An 18,751-nucleotide genomic window follows, 5' to 3' on the forward strand; every position below is an offset into this window, starting at 1 on the left:
GTATTAAAGGGTCACGGCATTAGGAAGGTTGAGAACCACAGGGCTAGGACCATGAAAACCAGTTTTGACTCTTCCTACCCCCCTTAAAAAAAGTGAACTGGGTAGAAGTTCTCAGCAAGCTTTTGGGCGCCTTTCCCATGGGACTTGCATGATGCAATTTGATTTTTACACCTGTGCTCACCACCTGGAAAGAAAGTAACCCTGGAAGACAGGAGACAGAGAGAGGCCCTCATCCCAGGAGGGAAGCATCTGTCCCATGGAGGGTGACCCAGCCCCCAGCTCTAAATCCTCTCCAATCCATGCCCCAGGGATAGTCACCCCCAGATTCCACCCAATTCCTGCACAGTCAGAGCGCACTTAAAAAACAATTATAGCCGAAACCGGTTTGGCTCAGTGGATAGAGCGTCAGCCTGCGGACTGAAAGGTCCCAGGTTCGATTCCAGTCAAGGGCATGTACCTGGATTGCGGGCACATCCCCAGTAGGAGATGTGCAGGAGGCAGCTGATCGATGTTTCTCTCTCATCGATGTTCTAACTCTCTATCTCATTCCCTTCCTCTCTGTAAAAAATCAATAGAATATATTTTAAAAACAACAACAATTATAGCCCAGGTGACTCAGTTGGTTGGAGCATCACCCTGTACACCCAAAGGTTGCAGGTTCAATCCCCAGTCAGCGCACATACCTGGGTTGTGGATTTGATCCCCAGTTGGAGCTTGTGCAGGAGGCAATCCATTGATGTTTCTCTCTCACATCGATATTTCTCTTTCTCTCTCCCTTCCTCTCTCTCTGAAAATAAATAATAAATCAAACATCCCCTTGGGTGAGGATTTAAAAAAAAATTTTTTTAAACAAAACCCATGGGAATAAGAGAAGAGCCAAGCAGGAGGAGTGTTGGATCTGTGACACCCTCGTGGGGAAGCTGCAGCACAGAACTTTGCTCTGAGCTTCCCCGCAGCCAGAGGAAAGCAGAAAATGAGCTCATTTGCTTGTGAAGAGGAAGCAAACCAGGTCAGCAGGGGAAAGCTCTTTTCCCAGCTCTTGAGCTCTACAGGGTGTTTACTGAGTGAGTCTTTCTGGAGGGGTCAGAGGAGAGGCCCGTAGCAGGGCTCCAGCAGCAGGTTTGCCAAACGCACAGGCACACTCCATCTGTCTCTCCATCTGCCTGGTTGGCTGGCAGGGTCTCAGGCTGTTGCTGTGAGACGGGGGAGCCGCCTTAGGGACTCCCTCGGCCTTCCTGTGAGGCCAGCTCTGACACATCTACCAAATGAAAGACGGGGCCCACGCCCAGCTCACCCCTCTGGGACACCACCGCCTGCGCTGGGCTGTGGGGTTTGTATAACAGCAGAGGAGTCCTGGGTGACTGTCTGGCCCAGCAGCAGGGCAGGTGCCTTCTGTGAACGATTGGCAGTAGGTCCATGCCCTTCATTGTTTTGTTCACTGAGTGCTTTCCAGCACCTCCTTGGGCCAGTCCCTGGGCAGAGTGCTGTGGCCACCATGACAGACAGTGCCTATGTGGCAGCTGCCACCCAGGAACCACCAGGTGCTGCAAGGATCCCAGAGGGAGTCACCCTGTTGTACCTGGGGAATATCGGGAACCTTCCTGGAAAGGTGTGGCTGGGGCTGAGTTTTGACGAATAAGGAGAAGTCAGCCCAGTAGAAAAGGAGGACAAGGACACTGGCTGAGAGCCAGGACATTGTGCATTGAGTTCAGGGTCATTGTGCAGTGAGTTCAGGGTAGGGGAAGGGAAGCATGGGGTGAGGAGCCAGTTGGAGAGGTGGAGAAGCAGGGCCAGGCCAGCACTGCCTGGTGCACCTTGCCATGGAGCACAGTTTCTATCCTGAAAGCCAGGGAGCCATCAGAGGACTGGGTTGAGGACAGAATCTGCCTGGAATTGGCCTGCAAGGAGGGCCTCCCTGACTGTGTTGAGGGAGGGGGAGGGGCAGATTTGGCCTGGGGCCTCCTCTGCCTTGCTGCCAACCTGCCAGGCTAGGCGGCTAGCTGAGTGGCAGGACAAAACAGGTACTTCAGGAGGACCAGAAACCATATGACGGTGCCTCTTCATACCCTCTATCTGGCAGGATCTTTCTCCCCATTTCACAGATGTGAAAAGTGACCCCAGGATGACTGGTTTAAAGCCACATGGCTCCTCAGCCGACCTGGGACTGAATGGGTGCAGGGCTTGCCTACTTGAAGATGTCCTTGCCCAGGCTGGGCCCTTTTTGTTCATCAGATAAACCCAACATTCTGGGCTAGCATCTGGGGGCACACAGCTTAGTGACCTGTTAAAGAGTCATTTCCCGCCCAGGCAGGGGGCCTCAGTTGGTTGGAGCATCATCCTTACACCAAAAGATTGTGAGTTTGGTTCCCAGTCAGGGCACATACCTGGGTTTCGGATTTGATCCCAGTTGGGGCACATGCAGGAGGCAACAGATCAATGTTCCCCTCTCTCTGTCTCTGCCTTCCTCTCTCTCTCTGAAAATCACTAAAATCATGTCCCCAGTTGAGGATGAGAGAGAGAGAGAGAGAGAGAGAGAGAGAGAGAGAGAGAGAGAGAGAGAGTCATTTTCCAACAGTGTCCAATGGCTTTGGAGGCAGCGTCTGGCCCCCTCCTAGTGGGGAACGAGACTCCTGGGCCACACCAGGGCCCTACCAGCCCCTGCACCTTCCCAAGTGGCAGCTATGAACAAAGTGACCCAATAACCCTCCCACTCACCCACTCTTTCTGGGTTTTTTCTTTAATATATTTTTATTGGTTTCAGAGAGGAAGGGAGAGGAAAAGAGAGAAATATCAATGATGAGTGAGAGAATCATTGATCAACTGCCTCCTGCATGCTCCCTACTGGAAATCAAGCCTGCAACCCAGGCATGTACCCTGACCAGGAATCACACTGTGACCTCCTGAATCATAGGTTGAGGTTCAACCACTGAGCCACACTGGCCAGGCCCACTCAGCCACTCTTAATGGAGTTGACAAGGATGCCTGGGTTCAGGGCAGCTAATTTATGAATTGTACCATGGCCTTGGCTGATAGTTCTGCCCCTGACTGTGACATGTGCAGAGAGAGTTGACTGCTAGGAACAGAGAAAAGAGGGAGAAACCACCTCATCCCCAAATGCTTTGGGTTGTGTGGGAGGGACAACTTGAAATAGCAATCTGAGGTTGCTCAGGAGGCTCCTGAGGGACAGCTGGGGACTCGGAGGGACGTAAGGTCATCGTGCAGAATGTAGGCTTAGATAGAACCTAAGAGACCCTCAGGCTCAGCCATTTCCTTGCTACAGGAGGGGCAATGAGGCCCCAATGGGCAGAGCCTTGCTCAGAGTGACCCCCAGCTGGCAGCCCACGGCTCTCCCTGGAGAAGCCCGGGAGACCCCAGACAGCAGATTGGTGTCTGGAACTCCATTGGCCGCCCCGCAGCCGGCCGTGGAGGGCCCTGTGTTCCCTGGTCTGGGAGCAGCCATGGAACTCGGCGTTTGTGTTGTTGATGTGGGCCCTCGTGGGCCTCATTGGGAGTGGGAACTGAACGGAGAAAAGGCAGAAAGCCTTTGGAAAGGAGAGAGTGGGGGCCTGTGCACTTCCACCCGAAGGGCCGGCAGCATCCTGAAGTATAGGTTCACCTCATTCCCTGCACCTGCACCTGAAACTTCACCCTTTGACATTGGGCTTTAACTGGGCCCAAGGCAAAGCCATGGGAAGGAAGGGACCCTGGTGGGATAGTCCAGGAATCAGTGTGAGAGGCCAGGGAGCTGCTGTTCCGGGCTCCTGAAATCACAGCCTCTGAGCAGTGGCCGCCTCTGCCTTTGGGAAAGATTATCTCGCTGTCAGAGGTTGCAATGCCCCCACTGGGGAAGGAGCAAAGGGTGGGGGCGGGAACTGTCTCCTGGGACCCTGAGTCCAGGGGTCAGCCTCCAGCTACTGGTAGCACTTCTTTCATTCTTCTTTCCTACATTCATTTTAAGTGATGCTTTGGAACTTCTAGAATCAAACCCCACAAGGCTTTGGCTACCAGTTGCCCATGGGACTGGAGTATTGATATGGGAGTAGTAAAGCACTCAGATGCTGATGCCAGACAGCCCAGGTTCAAATCCCAGCTCTGCCACTCAGAAGACGAGTGATTTTGGACAAATTACCTAACCTCAGTTTCCTTAGCTATCAAGGAGCCTGATAAAAGTCCCCGCTAGTGCTGCTGAGAGCATGCATTGAATTCATTCAATGTAGGCACTTAGAACAGTGCCTGGCTACAGGAAGCACTGAGTCAGGAGTGGCTGTGGCTGGTCATTCCTGTACATGCTGCCAGAGTGTCATCTGGTCCCTGAACTTGTGGGAGGAGCTGTGGGGTACTCTCAGGGCATTCAGAGGGCAAAGAGCAGAGGGCAGGGGGCAGGGAGAACAGAATGCAGTGCTGGCAAATTGATGGGGGTAACCTCCCAGCCTCCATTCTGCCTGCCAAAGAGCAGCCAGCCTGGAAGGGGCATAGTCTATCTTTAATGGAAGTCATGGATGTTTTGACAAAGGGGACCCCCTTGAAGAGGGAGGGGTGGCCTGGGAAACAGGTCAGGATGCTCTCCTCCTCCAGGGCAGGGCAGGTGTGCTGGCTGGGGGCTCAGAAGATAGTGGGGACGATGTAGTCAGTGTGAACACCATCAATCAGGCCGGCCCCATTGTTGTGGACGAACCAGCAGGTCACCTGGGCCCCGTGCCGGGGGTCCTTGCTGTAGTCTTTTTGCAAGCCCCTGGGGGAGACAAGGCAGCTGGGGTCACCTTTAGGATCCAGCAGGGCTACACCTCCCAGGAAGCCCACCCCACCCATGTGACACCAGGAGGAAGGCTTGGACCATTGATGGGCAACGCTAAGGGCAGAGATGCTAGGAGAGCAGCCCACCCACCTGGTGACGGTAAGTCGTTGGTTCTTCACCACCATTGTGGCGTCTGTCTTGGTGGGGTCGGAGCCTGGGTGCAGGTCGAACACTTTATAATCAAAGGGGTGAAAGAATTGTCCTGGAAAGGCACATTGGAGGCAGCAGTTACTGGCAGGGAGGTTTGTTCATGCCTTGCACTTAGTAGGTGCTCACTGGAGGTTTAAGAGTTGCTTGAATTTTTTTAAGTAATTTATTGATTTTTTTACAGAGAGGAAGGGAGAGGGATAGAGAGTTAGAAACATCGATGAGAGAGAAACATCGATCAGCTGCCCCCTCCACACCCCTCACCGGGGATGTGCCCACAACCAAGGCACATGCCCCTGACCGGAATCGAACCTAGGACCCTTGAGTCCGAAGGCTGATGCTCTATCCACTGACCAAACTGGTTAGGGCAAGAGTTGCTTGAATTTTTTCAAGAGCTTGACTGTTTCTCATAAGTTTTGGCATCAAAGCCACTCACTTAGTTCACCTGCTATAGAGAAGCAGCTGTATTGTCAGCTGGTCACACCTCCTGTCTATTTGGACCAATTCCAAAGGAATCTGGCTGGAAGAGAGGTTTGGTGGGTAGGTGCCCCCACAGAATACTTCCTGCAGGAAGGCCACAAGGAGAAGCACTGTGGCTGTGACCATCCCAGCCAGGGGGCTCTGGGCCCACTGGACCTTTCTCTTTGCTGATCGGGCCTCTGTCCCTTTGCTCCCAGGCCTCCTTACTCTTCAGTCTCACTGTGCGTGTGTTTGATCACAGCCTTTTGGGGGTCAAGACCCTCACCAGGACAAGCCCTCTTTGGATCTCTGAGCCTTGGCATTCACACTGGAGGTGACCATGACTGGATGCCCAACTGCAGGCCTGACCAGTCCCCTGGCTTGAACGCCCCACCCCCACAGCTCTGCTCGCCTGGTGAGTCGTACCCAGCAGCCCGTGTGTCCGCGCCGACATCCGGTGGCTCTCTAGCACGTAGAAGCCCAGGAAGGCCTGGTGGATGGCACTCCCCTTCCACACCCGGTGCAAGACCACCTCAAAGGTGCCTCCGTCCTCCACCGACACCACCAGGTTCCTCTTCCTGTGGATGGTCATCATCACCCTGCAGGGGCAGGTGGCCATGGGGACACAGGTGACTGCACTGCCTCTTCTCCCTTTAGCCACCTTGTCCTCTGGGCTCCAGCTCTTATGATGGCCCCATCCACCCCCTACTCTCACTCCCAGATGATTGGGTGTTGCCTGCTCTAGGCGTCTTCTCACATGTTGCTATTAAATATAGGGCCCTTGCAATGTGCTAGGACCTGTTCCTAGCCTTCCAAGCAAACTGCATCATTCAGTTCTCACTCTGATCCTACGAGGCTCAGCGAGGTTAAGTAACTTGCCCAAGGTCACATAGCTATAAGCAGCAGAGCCAGGACTTGGGCTCCAGCCTGTCTAATGTCAGAGTCTGTGTTCTTCGACTCCCACGTATCACCTCTTCCTATAGGTCTGCTGCCCAGCATGGGGCTCTTGCTCAGAGGGGTTTATTGAATGAATGAAGGTGTGAATGAAAGAAAAACACGAGGTAAGGCATTCCAAGCAGGTGCTGAAAGAGAACTCTAAGGTTCAATAGCGGAAGAGACTAGGAGGGCTCCTGGGAAGAGGTGGTCAGCTTTGTTTGGTGGAGATGGGGTGGGCTAGGGCGCCAGAGAGCACAGGCATCCAGGCAGCTGGTCCAGAACACATGTCCAGAGATCAAGGGAAATGGAGGGTCCTACACATCTGCACAGCCCACACGGAGGCCACATGAAGGTCATTCACTGACATGGCTCAGGGGACAAGGGCCCAGCAGGCTCTCACAGCAGAGCTGGCTCTGGGGCTTCTGACTTGCCTACTCCCCTGCCCCCGCTTCTCCACTCCCCGACCCCCACCCCCCTGCCTTGCCCCTGCCTCCCTGCCCAGGCCCAGGCCCAGCCCGGTTACCCATCCTGCCGCAGCGAGGCCTGGTCCCTCCAGGAAAACACAGGTCCATGTGAGCCAGGGTTCAGTGTGATGTTCTGAGGAGTCACTTCCAGTTGGAAGTCCGTAACAGGGTTTGCGATCCCCAGCCGTCCGAAGTACGTGCCCTCATGCTGCCCAGGGCTCCTGGCCTTGTCGCCTATGAGCTGCCCATTCACTGAGAAGCCTGAGTGGGGTAAGGGCCCATCCAGGTCAGGGAGGGGCCGGCTCTCACTAGACACACACCAGCCTGCCTTTGCTCCTGCCTCCTATCTGGGAGACCATCACCCCCACCCATGCCAAGCCATCTTTGAGGGTCTCACCTCCCAAGGGAAGGCTACACACAGCACTGCCTCCCTCCTCTGCCCTCCCACCACACTACCTATCCAGCATGGAGCCCTCGGGTCTGGGCCCTGAAAGAGGTCTTGCAGGATATGGCCTGCTCCTTCTCTCTGACCCCGGTCCCTGATGCAGGGGCAGGTCACAGTAGGTTCTGTAGACACATTAGTGGGGCCTCTGCCCAGAGGCCTCCCCTGACCTGAGCAGCCAAAAGGCCCCTCCCCCGCCATCACTGTCCTAACACAGCAGGTCTCATGCTCCACAATTGTCATCTAAGACTTTGTTCACCTGTCTGTCTCCTCTATGCTCCACGAGAGCAGGGACTTAGTCTTGGTCCCCACTGCGTCTCCTGGCCCCTAGCACGTGCTCAACAAACATGTGCAGTTGGACTGACTGGACTGGGAGGACAGAAGTGGGTGAGAGATGGAGAGGAAGTCATTCCCATCACCTGAGTATTGCTGGGGAGATGGGTGCTGAGGCTCCCAGGCATGCGGCGGGGGGGGGGGGGGGGGGGGGGCGGGGGGAAGGCAGGGGAGGATGGCTACATCATTTGCAAGTCTCAGTACAAAATGAAAAGGAGGGTCTCCTTGTTTAAAAATTGTTAAGAATTTCAAGACAGCAACAGGGAACTATTAAACCAAGCCTGGGGCCCTTCTAAATGTGGGGGTCCTGAGCACCCGCAGGGGTCACCCACACATGAAACAGGCCCTGTGTACAGGGCCCGAGAAGGTGGGTGGGGTTAGAAAAAGGCAAGTTGAGGCCAAGTGACAGACAGATGCACAGGATGTAGGAAGTGGAGGCCCCAGCCATCGTCCGGTCCATGGCTGAAGGTCGAGGGCAGAGGAGCCCAGGCCCTGCCCTGCCCTTCCTGGCAGAGGGTGTGATGTCACCGTACCTGTGTTGGGGTCCTGCACCAGATTCAGGACCACGCCAGGCTCTTCATTGATGTTGAAGCACAGTGCGTCCTCTTTCTGGGGCACGTGGATGATGAAGTGGGGGTCACTGTCCACTGGGAACAGCATGGAGTCCATTAGATTGGTCAATGGACAGATGGTGCCGGCGGGGCCAGGGTTCAATCAGGCAGGGTGTCCCTCGGATCCTCCCAAGGACTCACCAGTTGTGATTGGCCCCACCGGGACACTGGAGCGAGTCGGAGAAGGCTGCTGCGAGGCCGGCAGCACGAACGCTGACCAGCAAGAGCAAAGGGCATTTAGAAGGAAGGCCGCTGGGCTTCCCTGGAGCTGCTGGCTCCTTTTCTGAGGCCCCTCCCACCCCTGAGGCCACCGGAGCAGGAGTGGACACAGAGCCCGGAATGCCTCCCTGGAGGTAGGAAGATAAATTTGGCCCAGGGCAGTGGGCCAACCTGTTCTGTCTCCTTCCATGGGGACCTGGTGGGGCTGGTGGCAAAAGGGCGGGGGAGGCCAGGTCCTGGTCAGGGCACTGTGTGAGGATTCACAGGGAGAGGCAGTGAGGGGAGCTGGAGCAGAGGAAGGAAGCCCTGGGCTGGGTTTCCTCACCAGGAAACACCTAGGCTTTGCTCAGGACTGAAGGCACAGCTGAGGGACAGTAATGGGGAGAGAGGTAGAGATGTGTGTCATCGTGATGGCTGCCACTTACTCCTTTTCGGTCCCAGCATCTCTGTGGAAGACAATGACAGTGTTAGCCTTGCCTACCTCCCCTCCCACACACACACCCCCCAAAGGCATGTGCACCTTATTCTCCAAGTGCACCCTGGGCCCAGAGGCCAATCAGGCCTGGGCCGGCCCTCCTCCTGGGGTCCCAGCCCTCCACAGACATGCGCCCACACGAGGCCCCAAAGGAGGCCAGCGGGGGTTCAGGCTGTGCCAGGAGGCAGCAACTAGTGTGTGGCGAAGTGGGCAAGGGCGTCTTGGGGAAGAAGAGACCATGAAGGGCTGGAGGCAGGGCGATGGGGGTGGGAGCTGCCTGCCTGAGCCCTGGAGCACCTGCCACTTGCCCAGCCACTGGAAACCCCTTGAGAAAACCAACGTGATTTAAAAACTCACCCAAGGGAGGAGAACCTGGGAGGGAGAGAAAGGGAGGAGAATTAAAGCCCTCAGAAGCCTCCCAAGGCCCACAGCCTCCCCCACTGCAGAGCTCATACCCACTGTTGACTTGTCAATGACGGGCTCCAGGCCGTCCTCATCCACCAAACCCCTCATGGTCATGGAGGTCAGCGGGGTCACAAATTGATAGGCTAGCGACATCTGCAGGGCCTTGGCCATCAGTTTGGCCTTCTCCGCCCCCTCCAACTTCATCCTGTGGGACAGACGCCTGCTCCAAACCTCGCAGCTTGGACGACAATGGACTTGCACTCCCTAGTCCTTTCACTCATTTGCTCACTCACTCATTCACCAAACATGAATTGAGCACCTACAGTGTCCTTGGTCAGTGGCTATCATCATGGACCTCATGACTTAAAGACCTCCCACGCAGAAAGCTTGGATATTGGGCAGGGTTCGGGGAAGTGCCTCAGAAATACTCCGAGAATTGAATAGCTGTGAGATTCTGGGCAAGTGGTCTCACCTCTTTGAGCCTCAGTTTGCTCATCTGTGAAATGGTGATGCTGAGGACATTCTCCTACACTTTGTGAGGATTAAGTGGGTTTGCCTGGTCATGGTAAAGGGTAGCCTTCCCCACAGTAGCTAGGTTGGGAATAAGAGTGGGCTGTCCTGTGGCCCCAGTAGGCCCTGCCCCTACTATTGACTGACTGGTTGATATTAACTCAGTGAGCATAGCAGGACAGTAAATCTGAGGGTGAGGGGTACTCTGGGGTGGACAGTGCCTGCTGGGCAGCTGCAGGGGTCATACCGCTTGGCCAGCAGCTCCTGGATGGTGAGGTAGGCCCAGAGGCGTTCGACGTGGTTCTCCAGCATGTGGCCCCGCTCTCGGAGCAGTTTCTTCATCTCTTCCTCATCCACCAGGCAGGTGGTCTTGAATTCTCGGCCATCCTGATGGTTGTGATGGGGAGACAGGCTGTGAGCTCTGAGGAGCACAACCACTGGCTGGTGCTTGAGGCTCCAAGGGGCCCCACTCTAGTCTGATCTCAGCAACTTCCTTCTCAGCAGCCCCCTTTCTTAAGCCTGTTCTCCTCATCCCCCTCCATCCATTCTTTCCACAAAAGCTTACTGAGCATTCTCTGTGAACCAGGTTGCCCTCGGCCCTGGGCATCCCAGGGTAGGAGAACCAGGCCCTGACCTCATGGAATGACTGTCTTTCAAGGCTGCTTCCACCACGTGGCTGTTTCCACCATGCCCTGCTCCTCCAAACACCTGCCTTGCTGCTGGTGGGCTGCACCGTTCAAGCTGCCACATACATAGATGTGCCTTCTCTCCCCAGCTACAGCAATGGGGCAACGCTTCCTAAAGGCGTCCCAGGCACCAGGCGCTGTGTAAGCGTATTATGCAGATTATTCCACTTACTCCACACAGCTCTCCAGGTAGTGTTACCCCCATGGTACAGAAAGTAACGGAGACCAGAGAGCTGGATCCATTTGCTCAAGGTCACCAAGCTGCTCAGGGTGGAGTCAGGGACGAGATCAGCTCTCCTCACTCAAAGCCTGAGTCCTGCACCCTCAACCACACTGAGGGCAGGGTCCGGGTCTCACACATCCTGATGCTCAACGTGCACAAGAACACAGGCTCTGCAACTTGGCATAAAGCCGGTGCACAGTAGGTGTTCAGGAAATGCTGCTCAAGTGAGAAGAAAGAGGCTGGCCTCTTGCTCTCTCGTGCCTTGCGGAGAATGGTGTGAGGAGTAACAGGGGGTCCATTTTGAGCCAAGGGACTACAACTAATCAAGGCCGTGTTGGCCTCATGCCATCCTGTCCCCAGGACACCTTCATGGAGGAATGTTCAGGCCTCGGGGGGAGGGGAGGGCTGCATGATGCAGGAGTGGGGAACAGCGTGGGTTTGCAGCCTCTGGGTACTGCCGGGCCTCTCCACCCTCCATGGCCCACTATTTACCGCATGGGCCCGCACATCCGCCTTGAAGCTGCTCAGCTTCTGGTCAGCGATGCGCCCAGCCACCACGATCTCTGAACCTTCGTAGTACTGTTTATGGCTGTGCTGGGTCAGCTCTGAGACAGTGTCCTTGGGGTACTGCAACTCCACATCCACCAGCAAGGGGGTGGCTACCTGGTTGTAGAAACCCTGCAGGGATGGGAAGTGCAGCTTCAGAACTGATGGATTACCCTGGGCACCCAATGGGAAACACACTCACCAAGTGGGGTGTTGGGATCCACACTTTATAGAAGGAAATCATAGGTTCAGAAGGGTTATGTAACTGGCTTGAGGCACACCGCTAATTTGAATCCATGCCAAAGCTTTATCTGCTCCTCTAAGCTGATAGGCAAACGACTACCAAAGCGGGGCTCCCCATGGGCTGCCATTGGGGGTGCATTGGGGACGGGGGCCAGGTGGGGGAAGGAGGAGACCTGCAGCTGCTGGGTGGCGTCATGGTCCTCATAGATCCTCTGGGCCCGTCCATTGTTCTCCATGGACATGACCTCCAGGAAGCTGAAGTCCACATCGTGGCCAAAGCCCAAGTTGTAGAGCGGGAACTTGCCCCCAATGGCGCTGCGGACATTCTTGAGGATTTGGGTACGGTCGGTCTCTCCTGCAGCCACACACACACGCAGGCAGTGACTGGACACCAGCTCACAGGCACGTGGAGCGCCAGGGGACTTGGAGGCACACCCCCTGAGGCCTAAGCCTCCCATCTTAGGGGTCTCCAGTTCCCACAAGCATCTTGAGGCAGCGCCTCTGCTGGCTAACTGTGGAACTGCAACAACTGCTAACAGCTCCTTGCCCATCTGCGCGCATCTATCACAAGCAGATCGGATTCTATTCTAAACCCTCCCGTGCTCCTTGCTGTGGCCTGAGAAGCTCTGCTGACCTTTCCACCCTTGTTTCACCTATTTTGCATTTGCCTGCAGCTCCTGGGCAGACCCTGCCAGTGCACACATCTTTTTCTTTTTCTTCCCTTTTTGCTTAAGCTGCCCCCTCTGCCAGCGATCCCTTCCTGCTTCTTAACTCCCTCCAGACTGAGCTCAGCGGTCACCTCTCCAGGACTCTTTCTGGGACCTTTTCTGGGCCAAGTGCCCCTCGTCTGTGGTCCCACAGCCTCCTGGCATCCTGTTCTTTCAGGACTCTCGACAGAGCTTCTGTTCCTGGGTCTGCCTCCCCCAAGGACCCTGGGATCCTCAAGGACAGAGACATGTCTGTTCCCTTGGTCCCTTGTCCTGTGCTTGGCATACAGTTGGTGCTGAATATATAGCTCATTAAATTCACCCTAGGAATCCTGCCCCTCCTCCTGGGCCCTGTGCCATGCTGTGTTATGCAGGAACTCCCCCAATCTCCCAGCTGAGGACAGAAATGTGCCTTGGAGCTCCTGCAGACTTTATGGTCTGAACTCTGTTTTTAGATCAGCATTTGCCTTTGCCCTGAGCCTCTCTGACCCGCCACAATATCCCAGTGCTTGGGTTTCCAAGTGAAGCTTGAATGCCTTCAGTAATGAAGAGAGCAGTACCTCCCAAGGCCGCCCTCCAGGTGCTTACCCTCTGTGGGCTCGCCATCTGTCAACATGATAAGAATTGGGGCATGGTTGCTGAGTTCTGGGTTGCTTCTCTGACCTTTGTTCAAGATCTCAATTCCCAGGAGCAAACCTCCATTCAGGTTTGTGGCTGCAAAGGAGAGAAAGACCAGTCTATGCTCTCATTCCTGGGGCCCAGACACAACACCAAGGTGGCCCGAAACACCTGCCCTTACCCCCGGCCAGGGAGAAGCGCCGCACGAAGTCCTGAGCTGCTTGCAGATTGGCAGCGGATGCTGGCACCAGTGAGCCCTTCCACGACTGCACTTGAGACCCAAAGAGGACCAGGTCGAAGTAGTCCCCTGGCCGTACGTCCTCCAGGATTTTAAGGAGTGCTTCCTTCGTCTGCAAGGACAGGACAGTCAGTGGAGGGACAGAGCCCCAGGATAGTGGCTTCTGTCAGCCCCAGATTGGCATTTCAGAGTTTCCCCAGGGCAGAGGTACATGGTGGACAAGTAGGAGGGGATGGCCAGGTGGTGCCAGGAGAAGAGCATCCTGTAGGGCTCTGGGGCTGGTGAGGGGGAGGGAGAAGGCGAAGGTACCCAGTGTGGGGAGAAGAAATAATTGGAGTTCGAGGGGCGTGGGATTCAGAAAGAGGACCCCAGGGGGCTGAGTTGCTAAAACTGCTTGTCCTGCCCTGGTTAGAATATCGTCTCAATATGCCAAGGTTGCGGGTTCGATCTCTGGTCAGGGCACGTAGAAGAAGCAACCAATGAATGCATAAATAAGTGGAACAACAAATCCATGTTTCTCTCTGTCTGTCCCTGTCTCTGTCTGTCTGACTCTTACTTTCTCTCTCCCTTCCTCCTTCTCTGTCTAAAAATCAATACAAAAAACAAAAACAAAACAACAACCACCCACAAAACAACTCTGCTTGTCCAGCTGTGGTTCCGCTGAACCATGGACATGGCACCTAAGAGCACTGTGAGCCACCTGTTGCAAGATGCCTCCCCAGGAACCCCCATATTCATCCCCAGGTTTCATCTTCCAAGCACTCCATCATCAATAACCCATGACCCTGTGGACACTGTTATCATTGCCATTTTGCCACTGAGAAGTGAATGCACTTGCCCAGAGTTGCACTGGGAGGGAGCAAGTGATTCCAGAACCCCTAACGACTGGATTTCCCTTTAAGTCACCCTGCCTCTGAGCAGAAATCCCACACCCAGACTCTGGCAGCAAAACGAGTGTGATGTGGTGATAAGACGGAAGAAGCTCCTATTGGGTGAGTTGTAAAGGCACCATTTACCTGCTTCACTTTCTGGCCTTCCATGGAGTTGCTGATGTCAATCACAAAAACCAGGTTCTTGTTCAGGCTCGTCAAGTTTTGGGGGGCAAAGAAGTGGGCAAAGTGGTTATTGGCGACCTGAAACACAAAGGAATGAGTGAGGCCTCTGCACAAGCACCTCTGCCCACCCTCTGAGTCGTGGGCCAGAAGCTTTGGGCTCACCAGGAGGTCGCAGATCTTGTCTCGATTGACATCGTAGGACACCTTGAACTCCCCATCCAGCAAGGTAGTGGAACATGTGGGGCAGGACTGCTGCTGGCCCACGGTGGGGCGGAAAAGCACTTGACCCTGGAACCATCAAGGGTGTTAGGCATTACTGGTTTGTGCAGTTGCAAATAGGATGTTTGCAAAGACAACAACATAAAGTGTGTGTATGTGTGTGTGTGTGTGTGTGTGTGTGTTGGGGGGGGGCGGGGGTGCATGGGCATAGAAATGCATCAGGTGGGGCCCTCACCCAGCTGCTGAGAGTAGCACTTGTAGCTAGGAAGAAAGAAAGCCTGTTCCTTTGCTTAGATGCTTCTGAATCATTGGCATTTTCTTTAATAAGCATTTAGGGTACAAATAAAAACAAAATGACAGCAGTATGAGAGCCTGAGAACATCAGTCCATTCAAACTGTGGAGTTGTAGAAAAACGAGGCTGCAGCACTGTGCTGGGAAACAGAAGCACCTGGACGGCAAGGAGCAGAAGCTAGAAGGAAGGGCCCAGAGTGGGAGCTGAGGTCTGGACTGGCTTGGTCTTGGTGCTCAGGGAAATGGGGGATGGTTTTCACTCATTTCTCTTCTATATTTCTGTACTTTCCACATTTTCTTTAAGGCTTTTTTATTTTTTTCTTTGTTATAAAAATAAGATATGCTCATTAAAAAAAAAAAAACTTAACAAGAATTGATAGTAAGATAAAGACCCACCCCTTTGGTCCCCTGCTAAAAGCAGGCATGTTTGCTAACACTCTGGGGTGTCATATTTTGTTTAAAAGGACCCCCCCCCCGAAAAAAAACTATAAAAAGCATTTATTTTAAATGATGTCTGAGTCACTACTAGATAATGACTAAAGGGTTTGCTCCTGGCTCCAGTTGAGGGGACTAGCTAGGTATCACTCACCATATGCCATACTCCTCCAGGACTGGGGAGGGGCAGGCAGGGGGCTCTGGGGTTCCTGCAAGTGGGTGGTGAGTGACAAGCGGCAAGTGGCTGAGTAGGCCAAAGGCCTGTCTGAACTTAATTATGTTTCCAAGAACACTGGAGCTTGGAATCCTAACCTCAACAGCATCTGACATTTGCTCATGTGCCCTGAATGTTTTCCTACGGGTGTGAGACAAGCAAAGAGGAAACTGAGGCTCAAGAAAGCCAGCAACTCACCCCAGACCACACAACCACTGTGGGTGCCTTCCCCAGCCTCAGCATGCAGGCTTTTGCTAAGTTGTTGTGAGAATCAGGAGTGCCAAGTTCCCCTGGGATACCAACCAGAAGACACCTGCCTCTCTCACCCCCAGGGAAGCCTGAAGACCTTGCCTGGTTCCCAGGCCAAGCTTGGACCCTCCATGAGGGGTTGGGCCAGGTGGAGAATTCCCAGAGGGCCTGCCACCACCCCCAGCCGTGCCACATGCCTTTTTGCCTGAGAAGGACTTCTTGATGAGTTGAGCTGCCAGTTCCTTGGGGAGGAAGGAGGTCTGGACATCCAGCTTGAGGATCCCCTGGGGCTCAAAGATGTCCACGTCGATCTGCATCATTGAAGCAATTCCTGCACCAGGGCTCCCATTTGGGCCATCATCCAGGCTCAGCCAAGAGCCAGCATGTGGCCTGGCCACCTACTGTGTGCAGCGCCCACCTCGCCCCCAGCAAAGGGCCTGGTAGGCTCTCCAAAAATATTGGCCAAATGAAGGTGTGCTTACCTGCACCCCTCAACTCAGCCACCATTGAGGTGCCAGAGACAACCACAGTCCCTCATGCTGCCCAGGACTTTCTGTTTATAAACTACCTGGATGTTTATTATCTCCTGTGATCCTTGTGGAAGTCCTGGGACAAACAGGAATCCCCATTTAACCGATGAGAAAGCTGAGGCTCAGAGAGGAGGAGGCTGAAAGGTTCAGGGAGCTCCCTGCCCATCAGAGCCCACCCTGAGGAGTTAGTCCCCTGCCTTGTGTGCTCAGGTCTGGGATGGCACACGATGAGTGCCGAGCCAATGCTAGAGCCACAGTGAGGGAGCGGCAGGAGCCCTGCTCCCGAGACCATCCCCCTGGGCCTGCGGTCCCCTGCAATCTACCTCAAAATGATGCACCAGCTGCTTGGGCTTGACTTTGATGTCAATGTCGTACTGCATGAGATTTCGCTTCAGCACGTCCTCGTACGTCAACCGGAACATGGACTTGCTGCGGGGACCGATGGTGAGGTGGATGGTGAACTGCTCCATAGTTCTTCCCGAGGCCCTGGACGTGCCACCAGAGGCAACCACACAGACAAATGGTAAGTGACATGTGGTTCTCGTCACCTGAAGCACGGGCCTCAGAATCACGTTCTCTTATTCTAGTGCTGCTCCGGGGATCCTTGGCCCTCACCCTTGTCTTAGCTGGCTGGCCAGAGTCAGAGCCCAAGGACAGGGCCCACTTCTCCTGCAGGCTGGTCTAGGGGCCGGGCAGGTCAGCACCAGCCTTGCCCAGTGCACCTGTGCTGGCATTTGGGTTTGGGCAGGGTGCTCACCTCCCATCAGCCTGGGGCTGCTCTGCACCCAAGGCCACCTTGCAGCCCTCAGGTCTATCCGAGGGGAAGGCCGCCTCAAACACTGGGCCAGCAGGGCTCAGAACTCACCTGACAAGGCCGGCATTCTCTCCCGAGACGGCCGCTTTCCGGTACTGCTTCCACGCAATTGCTTTTTCCTTTATGTCCCCGATGAATGCTTTCCCGTTTGCTGTGCTGCCGGGAGGAGGAAGCCCTCAGGGGAGGGGCCCTTCCCTGACACACATATTGGAGGTACTTTCAGCCCAGACCCCAGGAAGCCCTGTCCAGGTGAGCACTCATGGGGGGAGGGGGTGCGTCTCCTGCTGGCCTCCCTCTGCCCGAGGAGTGGCTTGGAGGCCCCTTGGCAGTGAGGTGGGCAGCGACAGCCAGAGCCCAGAAAGCAGCTTTTGCTCTTCGGGCCCTAGGCTGGAACACGGTCAGAGGCCCCAGTTTGCTGTCCACCATGGGAGCCCAGAACAGACCTACTAAAGGACTGTTCTCCCTTCTGAGCTGGAACTGGCCTGTGGCCCTTTGGGAAATGAGGAAATAGTACACTGTCTGGCCACTTTGAGCCATGGTCTTGGGCTGGGCCCAGTGAATGGACAGTTCTGGGTGGGGGAGTCGGGCAGGGCACGCACATGGCAAAGTCACTGATGAAAGCCGTCTTGGGGATCTCCACATTGAAGGCCACTTCCTTTGGTTGGTCGGCGCTGTTGACCACTTGGCTGGTGATGACATAGTGGGCGAAGCGAGAGGTGACTTTGCAGTGGACTTTCAAACTCTGGATGACCACGCCGTCGACAGTCTAAAGTGAGACGTGAGGGCACTGTGGCCTGGGATGGGGGCCTCTGAGCCAATGAGAGACCTTGTGTTGTATTGGGGTCAGCACCCAGTTCTGATTGACACAAGGTGCCTGAAGAACAAACCAGACCTCCCAGGGAGACCCATCTGTTCTCTCTGCCTCAGAGCGAGCAGCTGGGGATGAGGTGGGGTAGGGAGTCCCCATTTCCAGGAGACAGGAGTCCCTCGACCCAGAGCACTAACAGAGGGGCCCCCCCCCGGGGTCGGGGAAATCGCGGCTGTAATAGTGGCCCCACCACAGACTCCTTTGCGGAGACTCACTCACTGTGTCCACAGCCTGTCGCTTCTGTAAAACAAACCAGGGTCAGTGTGAGCGTGAATGCTCAGGCTTGTTAAAGGTAGGGGCGTGGGACACAGCCTGAACCCTCTGCTCCTTGGCCTCACTCTCCAGTCAGAGGTGGTCAAGGTGGGAGGGGAAGCCCCAGTCCCTGGGGTGAGGGTCTTGTGTCCCCCCCCCAGGCCCCAGCCAGACCCAGCTGCCTGTTTCTGCCCCGAGGATTTACCCACATACCTCGCTGCTTTTGGGCCTTTGGGGTGAAGCCTGAGCGGGCAGGGCCTGCAGGGTGAGGAGGGACACCAGGGACACACACAGCAGCACCCGCAGCCCCATGGCGCCAACCCTGTTCGCAAGGCTCCCGCTGCCTTGTTGCTTCACTCAGACCATCAGTCAATAAAGTGCTAGATAAACATGGATTAAACATTAGACAGGATGAAGACAAATATTACAGTTGGGGCGGGGGGTGGTTAAAAACTCACAGTGAAAGCTTTTTCCCTGCGGGGGTTCTAAGCTGCGTAAACTGGCCAGACTCAGAGCGTGCCCCTCTGTATAGAACTGCACCCAGACAAGGTGAACTGGGGAGACTCCAGCTGCTTCTCTAACTCTGGGTCTGGCACAGGGCAACCCTGGAGACACGATGACATATGTCAGGAAGCCACAGCTAAAAGTGGATTTCTAAACTTCGTTAAGTGTTACTTTCAAAATTCTTTAAGTATCAACAAACTTTTCAGTAAGTCCCACTTTGGCCAGGGAGGCCTGTGGCTTGCAAAGAGTCTGCCCATGCCCG

General features: G+C 55.0%; 1 protein-coding gene across 1 annotated transcript; it reads right to left on the reverse strand.

Moving 5' to 3' along the window:
- Nucleotides 1-4,494: 4,494 nt before the first annotated feature.
- Nucleotides 4,495-18,342, reverse strand: ITIH1 (inter-alpha-trypsin inhibitor heavy chain 1). Its single transcript, XM_059663305.1, has 22 exons — nt 18,199-18,342; nt 17,953-17,973; nt 17,465-17,631; nt 16,917-17,021; nt 16,375-16,537; nt 15,719-15,832; nt 14,275-14,400; nt 14,074-14,190; nt 13,001-13,169; nt 12,790-12,915; nt 11,668-11,849; nt 11,198-11,383; nt 10,044-10,183; nt 9,337-9,491; nt 9,239-9,253; nt 8,832-8,852; nt 8,329-8,400; nt 8,110-8,223; nt 6,861-7,062; nt 5,828-6,000; nt 4,886-4,997; nt 4,495-4,732 (listed from the first exon to the last, which is right to left on the reverse strand). Exons 1-22 carry the CDS (start codon nt 18,295-18,297, stop codon nt 4,603-4,605), a joined length of 2,709 nt encoding a protein of 902 aa, XP_059519288.1. The 5' UTR covers nt 18,298-18,342; the 3' UTR covers nt 4,495-4,602.
- Between the last annotated feature and the right edge of the window lie 409 nt (nt 18,343-18,751).

Source organism: Myotis daubentonii, chromosome 14 (genome assembly GCF_963259705.1).
Source record: "Myotis daubentonii chromosome 14, mMyoDau2.1, whole genome shotgun sequence".
In the NCBI taxonomy this organism is placed as follows: domain Eukaryota; kingdom Metazoa; phylum Chordata; class Mammalia; order Chiroptera; family Vespertilionidae; genus Myotis; species Myotis daubentonii.